This window comes from Pterocles gutturalis, unplaced genomic scaffold (assembly GCF_000699245.1).
Source record: "Pterocles gutturalis isolate BGI_N339 unplaced genomic scaffold, ASM69924v1 scaffold38694, whole genome shotgun sequence".
Classification (NCBI taxonomy): Eukaryota; Metazoa; Chordata; class Aves; order Pterocliformes; family Pteroclidae; genus Pterocles; species Pterocles gutturalis.
In genome coordinates this window covers 1-7,455 of record NW_010134534.1, presented here as the reverse complement: position 1 = coordinate 7,455, position 7,455 = coordinate 1, and the positions used below count along the sequence as shown (strand labels likewise).

At 45.6% G+C, this 7,455-nt stretch overlaps 2 protein-coding genes across 2 annotated transcripts; one reads left to right on the top strand and one right to left on the bottom strand.

The window, feature by feature from the left end:
• Positions 1-15: 15 nt before the first annotated feature.
• On the bottom strand, positions 16-351 carry LOC104467740 (feather keratin B-4-like). Its single transcript, XM_010081628.1, has one exon. The coding sequence runs from the start codon at positions 349-351 to the stop codon at positions 16-18; it is 336 nt and encodes a 111-aa protein (XP_010079930.1).
• Positions 352-5,773: 5,422 nt separating this feature from the next.
• Positions 5,774-6,130, top strand: LOC104467739 (feather keratin 4-like). Its single transcript, XM_010081626.1, has one exon. It carries the CDS (start codon positions 5,774-5,776, stop codon positions 6,128-6,130), a length of 357 nt encoding a protein of 118 aa, XP_010079928.1.
• Positions 6,131-7,455: the final 1,325 nt, after the last annotated feature.

Here is a 7,455-nt window from a genome sequence, read left to right as displayed (position 1 = left end):
CCCCTTCTGCCATGCTTAGCATGGCCTGCAGCTCCTGTAACGCTGGCTCCAGAGCTGGCTGGATGAGGAAGAGGAGGAGGACAAGTAGCCCCCGTAGATGAGGGACCCCTGCAAGCCCCTTGGTTGGCTCAGCCCCACTGGGGACGAGCTGCCCACGAAGCTCTCCTGGGGGCAGGAGCTGAGGATGGGGCCCGGGAAGGTGATGACCACGGGCGGTGGGCAGACCACAGCACGGGAGCCCCCGCAGGAGGTGACGCAGGGCTGGCTCCAGGCTTCGGCATAGGGCTGCGGGCAGGTCACCTCGCAGGGTTGGAAGCAGCGGGAGCTGAGCTGCTGGCTGGAGGAGGACATCCTTTGGGCAGGGACGTCAACCTGCAAAATGCCGGGGAGTCTGGGTCAACCCACTGCCCACCACCCGCCGCACAGATCACCCCCTCCGCCTCCCCAGCAGCAGGGAGGGCACAGGCTGTGCTGTGCAGAGGTGCTCTGCTAAGGCTCCAGGGCTTCTTCTTCCTCTTTCTCTTCCCTGCCCTCCTTCCTCCCTCCCAGGCTCTCCACGTGCTGAGGGCTGCCAAAGCCAGCTGAGAAGCTGCGCCCTGATGCACTGGGCAGTTCACCCTGAGCTTGAGGGTGAAAGCACCTGGATGGAGCCCCATCTTGGCTGTATCCCCCTGACCTGTTGTGCAGCTCCACCACGGCTAGGAGAGATCTGCCACTGCTCTGTTTGCCAGTGAGAATATCAAGGGAAAGATCCTCATGCCAAGCTAGGCACGGACACTGTCGCAGTTCAGAATTTGGTTAAAAACATCAGAAACCCACCGTACCTAAAGCTAAAGAAGATAGCAAAGGGATCAGACTTACTCGGATCAACGGGGATGAGAAGCGAGGACCTGTGATCTGAGGACTTCTGAGCCAGAAGCGCTTATATACCATCTCCAGGATTGCCTGGGGGGAGTGAGACACCCTTTGTGTTTCAGGTTTATTTGTTACAAAACCCAACAGCGTACATCACTCCCCAGGCTTCTATGACTGTTTTATTCACCTTTGGACAATTATCAGTTTCTTCCAACACCCTCTTCTTTCTTCCTTAAACTTGAAGCAGTTTCGCTTCCTGCAGCGTTTTGCTGATTTTACCAATGTTACAAAAATGATGAAATGATGGTAAACTTCCTTATTTACACAATTGCTCCACATAGCCAGTGGTTTTCAAGCACAGCTCAGTATCACAAGCAGTGTAATGCACTGTGGGCTGTTTTTTTTTTTTTAAATCCCTGCTGATAGTGAGCTGTAGCAGTATAGGGCTGATACTTGGAATAAAGATGGGAAATTTACTCCATCTGCCTTCTCCCTCATCCCAGCTACACACAGCAGGTCTGATACAGCACACCAAAGCATAGAAGGAGGTGTAACAATATATCTGGGGTTAAAACATAATAATGAACATAGAGCCGCTTTCATCTTGGTGGCTATGCTATCTCAGGAGGTCCCAGAAATGCATCAGTAATTCTGATCTGGAAACAGCATCACAATTTTCTAGACAAGTGGAAGATATGCCAGCGCTTCAGCTTCGAGACTTGAATTCACCTCGTCTGGAGGTGTCTGAGATAACTCTGATTTACTCAGCTTGAGTCACGCTCTCGGCTAAGCCACAAGAGTGCAGTGCTGAGTCTTGCGTTATCCCTATGACTATTTATTTTATAGTCCTAGCTAGGTTTTGTGGCCATTCCAGCAACAGAGTCCACATCAACAACAGTCAGGCTTTTTGACTTGAAGTATAGTCAATGCCAAGGCATAAATATTATTCTTTAAGAACTTAGAAATCCTGTTTCTCAAACATAAAGTGCTACCCAACCGCTCCTTGTTGGCAGTTCCTCCTTTTTCATTGCACTCTCCTTCTCTCAGATGGCTCATCCGCTCCGTGTGCTGTTGTTGGACTCCTCCTGGGGTGTAGTAGACATGTTGGTACAACCTGGGTGTGCTGTGTTATTGTTATTTATGTTATTTATGAGACAAATTCCGCCCACACTGTGTGAGATGCGCTCTTAGACTTTAAGAACTTAGAAATCCCGTTTCTCAAACATAAAGTGCTACCCAACCGCTCCTTGTTGGCAGTTCCTCCTTTTTCATTGCACTCTCCTTCTCTCAGATGGCTCATCCGCTCCGTGTGCTGTTGTTGGACTCCTCCTAGGGTGTAGTAGACATGTCGGTACAACCTGGGTGTGCTGTGTTACCAGATGAGACAAATTCCACCCACACTGTGTGAGATGTGCTCTTAGATGGATGACTCTAAAGCTATTTACCATGGCCTTGGAAGAATTGCACAGAAATACGTGGGCATAATGAGCAGAGTTTGGATTTCAATTACAAGCTGAAATTAAGGATGTCCCTTTGCTATTCTTGATTGTGGTAGTCATCCAAGCCAGCCAGAAATAGTTTTCAGTTAGACTTGTAAAGACATAATCCAAAATTAGTTCATGGAAGTTTTTGCAGATACGTTTGAATGTCTTTTTTTGATGCTATTAAATTTGCTAATTTAGTAAATGGGTTTGATGATTGTTCACATACAAGGGATCTGCGTGTGTCCCAGCAGTACAGCGATTTGGCATACGAGGAACCGGTGCAAAGCTAGTCCCTATGTCATGCTAGCTTTGCTTTTCATAGAGCTATTTGTTGATAAGTATTTTACTATACTGCATTTGCACTGCCAAAAATGGCTGTGAATGGTTTAAGTCGGTAAAGTGCGTGAAACTTCCATTACGTGGGAAACAACATTAAGATGGGGACCCAAATGCCGTTTTGTGTGTCTGGAAAATTGTAAAAGTAAAGCCTGTGGCTGTAACCCTGAGCATCATGGGTCAAAAGAAGCAGATTTGGATGTCGGCAGCATTGGTACTGGTATGTAGCTTCTGGTGCCCTTTCGGGAGGGCAGGATGGTTAGAAGAGGGATGTATCTCCAAGAACTGTGTGATTCATCTGTAGGTATCTGTCATCGTTGTCATCACCCACTTCCAGACAAAATGAAACCAGGTGTGGTTTGGGCAGAAGGAGTAGAAGGGGTGGGTCATTTCCCTACGTCATCATCTTCCCTTTGTTTCTATTCCTGTTTTTTGTTTATATGAATCCTCTACCATAAACTGCCAGCCGCTTAAAGGGTGTCTCCACAGGCGTTGATAGGAAACAACACTGCAGTAAATCCCAAGGTGGCCCCAGAAAAAAAAAAAAAAAACAAACCCTTCCTCAGCCTTCTTGTGTGGGTCACCTGTAGAGGATCACACTGAGGTACTGATAACAGTTACCAAATAATGATGGACAAGGTGGAATAAAATCAACATTTTGGAACAGAGGTCTCAAGGTTACTCAAAATCAGGCATTCAACTTTGAAGTCCCTAAAAGGGAATGGATTTTAAGAGGGGAAGAACTCATCTTCTTGAGGTTAAAAAAGCTTGCATTATGTCAACGTGGACACACAAAATGGATAGGCCGTGTTGAAAATAATTTTGTCGGTAAGAACTGAAGGCAGGGTACTGGATCTGAGGAATAAATCTGCTGAAGCAAGCAGCCAATCTTCTGCATCAGCTGAAACAGCACTTGGAGATTCCAGCCCAAGGTTGTCCTGGGGTGATGCACAGCTTCACTCCCTGACCTCTTTCACCCCAAACCATGAATCCTTCATCACTCAGTAGCCCTGAGATCTTTAGCAATGACCCCGTGGAGTCCCTGGCAATGAAAGCTGGACATGAATTTCTCGTTGTCTGAGGCTTGTGATGCCCACCCCCAGGAGCGAGCCCAGCCAGGGCTGGATAACAGCAGCTCCCTGCTTACAGGTTGCTCCACCTGGACTTTAGAGCTTGAAGCGGGATATCTGCTTGGTGTTTGTTTCTTGGCCAGGAGGACTGGAACAAATGCTTCCCACTTCCAAACCTCAGAGAAAGGTGCCTATGGAGTCTAATGTGTCTCATAGCAGAGTCACAAGAATGAACGCGCGTGGGTATGATGGGATAAATTGCACAATGCCCCCTTACTGGAGCACGATTTGGAAAAGTGGGGTAGTATCCCAGGTACGTCAGCATATTGTGTGTATGGATAAGCTTCTGAGCAATCTTTGCTACGTGAGGCAGTTGGAGAAATAGGAAAAAGCAATAAAAAAAAAATTACTCTGCCAGGGTAATGACAAGAACACAATATTAATCACCATCACTGAGCAAAACAATTGCATTATCTTGGGCAGTGTCAGGTGGAGTGAATTTTTGTTTGATAATGCATCAGGACATCATCCATGAAGAATGCTTCATATCCTCCTGCTTGCCTAAGAAAAGATATAAAAGCACTCTCAGTTCTGCATGGCTCTAACCGTTTCTCCTGACTTGTTCTTTGCTGTGAAGGGGTAAGTGAGCCTGGCACGATTGCTGCTATGATGTTGCTGTGGCAATGGTGGGATTTTAACTGAAACAAAACTGTGATTCTTTGAAATGTGTGAAATGTTTGACGCTTCCTACTTATTGAGTGGCAGGCTCTAAAAAGGCAGGAAAAGAGTTTTCAGAGCAGTTGGAAGTTTGGGATATACAAACTTATTTACAGTGAGATTTAGCAAATTCTTGTTTCCTGCAGCCTGACCATCCTGCCTTTATGAATCTGCCTTAATTTTTTCACATTGACTAGTAACGGTGCCTAACAAAAAAAGCTAATTATCAGTCTCAGACTGAACTAGGAAGCCACCACTAACAATAATGTTTTGTCCTGTTGTTTGCAATTATTTCTGAATTAATTTGAAGCCTATCATGCATTACATTAGGTACTTGTTATGGTCAGGACTTGATTCCTATTCTTTACTCCCAGCCTTTCGTTTTATGGGTTTTAGTAAGGCAGGACAGAGATCAAGAGGAGATGCAAATTGATTTTATGAGTGATCAAGTGATCTTTGGATTAAAGAAAAGGACTCCACAAAATATGTACAGCTCCTAGTTCTGCCACGGTCACCTGTCAACTCGGTCGTCTTTATCAGAGCAGCTGGGACCACATTCATGGGAATCCTAATTATACTGGAAACCTCATGGGTACCGCCTTCCCACCCAAATGTGGGACATTCTGCCAAGCAAACTCTCTTTATGAGCTCCTCAGGGTTGTGGCTGCTGCTCATTTTATCGGAGCCCTGGCACCAACTGTAGCATCTGAAAGATCAGGGAATAACGCAGTCATTAACAGCCTCTCCTGTTACCTCACCAAATGGCTCCAGGCACTGCATTCACTTCTCAGCCTCAGTTACCTCTTCCTTAAAGCTGGAACAACGATGACTTGCCTCATACAGTTGTAATGATTACAGGTGGCGCAGAACCAGAGCAGGGTGTTACTCTATAGGTGCTAGCCAGTGTTTCTGTTCTTTTCCGCAGTTATTTGTGAAAGAAATGGCCAAGTGTCACAGGAAGTCAGATTCAGAAAGGAATGGTGGGAAGGAGGAACGGTAAAGGATAGAGGGATAGATCAAGTTCAAATACACAATTTCTTTGATTGTTAATGATGTTTTTATGTATCAAATGAGCTCCGTAATTAGGAGCCAAAAGAAACAGATTTTTCTGGGGGAGAAGAGGAGGGCATGAGAAGATCAGAAGAGAGACACGGCTGCTGAGACAAAACTGAAATCTTCAGCCTCCTTCTGGTCTTCTTGCCATCTTTCATTCTCTCTTCCAAGCTCAATCTCCATTATATTGGTGTCTGAGCTTCCAGCTTTGTGTTGCCTCGGTCTTGTGTGTTTCAGATTTTTCTACATTCCTAGAAGATGTCTTCCTACAGACAGATGATCAGCTCCCGCTGCCTCGCACCCTGCGAAGTGACCTGCCTGCAGCCAATTGCAAATGCCTGGAGCCAGCCCTGTGTTACATCCTGTGGTGATTCCAGAGCTGTGATCTACCCACCACCCGTGGTCATGACCTTCCCAGGACCCATTCTCAGCTCCTGCCCTCAGGAGAGCTTCGTGGGCAGCTCAGCACCATCCAGCACTGGGAGCTTGTATGGATCCATGAGCTCTCTGGGTTCCAGTGGCTCCTACGGCTCTAGGAGCTTGTACAATTACGGGAAGTCATATTCTTCCTACGGATCCAGTGGTTATGCTTTTAGGAGCTGCAGACCATGTTAGATCCGCAGTGAATAAGGAGCAATCACTCAACACAGAAGAGGATGTGCCTCCACAATCTCTGTTACTGGCATTGCTTTCCTGGAGCATGAACTGTGCGTCTCTGAAGATCATACTTATATGTCATGCCCAAGCTAATGATTTAGTTTGATTTTCTGACTATTCTTTCCCGTGGCTTCTGCTGCTAATGACCTTGAATTAGTCATATCAATGATCTTTGACTGAAAGTGGGACGAGATTGTGTAAGTCTTCCCATATCATGAAAAAGAAAGAGTAACGTATGTGGAATGCACAGCCCTGGAGCAATTCTTTGCTTGCAGCCTTTAATGAGATCCTGGCAATATTTTCCCTATATTTTTCATTCTCCCTAAGATCTTCTACATCTTACTTTCTCATTAAATTGTTCTGCATCAAAATTTTGAGCTTTCTTGTCCTTTTATTTTTTTTTGTCCACCATTTTTTGTTTATATTCAACACCTAAAGTTGGAGCGTTACCAGGTCCTTTAAGCAGAAGGGAGCATAATGACTGCCTTCTGCACAAGAGCGACTTCATGCTGGATAAACATGTTTTGTAACCCTTACAAGTAAGTTTGAAACTTGTTAAGGTCTTAGACCAAAGCAGACACTGACGGACAGGTTTCTAATTGCTTTCCATTGTTCTGTACTGCTCCTGACCATCAGCAATCGCTGATGAACACAGCAGAAGGTAAGAGAACTCATTTCACTGGCGGACCCAATGCCTCTCAGGTCACACCATGGGCAGATATGGGATGGGAATAATACCAGCTCCTGTTTATCATAACAACCTGGAAGCAGTGCTGAGATACTGATGTTTTGTTGGCCACTGAAACATGGGGACCAGATCTGACTGCGAGGTCTTCCGCAGTTCTTGGTCAGCCATTGGAAGTCCAGGCTGTTGACAGCACCAGTAACTCAGTCCTGTTCCCCCTGTCAGTGAAACAAGGAATACAAAGAGCAGGAAGCGACAATAAATGAAATTACACTGCCTGATCTTGAACTATAGAGGTCACTACACTCTCCTCTCTTGTCTACATGTGCTCTGAGCGTGTGCTTACGTCCTGGTACAAGGAAACCCTATTGGTAAATGAGATGCAATCAGAAGTTGATTCATAAAGATGTTGTAAACACAGCCTGCAGAATATGTCCTCCCTTCATGCTAAATTACCGTTCAAGACAGATATCCGTGGGAGTTAAGCCTTTCATGTTTGATTTAAATAGGTGGACTAGCTAAATATTTAGTCACTACTAGAGGCTAATGTTTTTTTTTTGTGGTTCAGAATCACACAATGGGTAAACAGCCTGCAGGC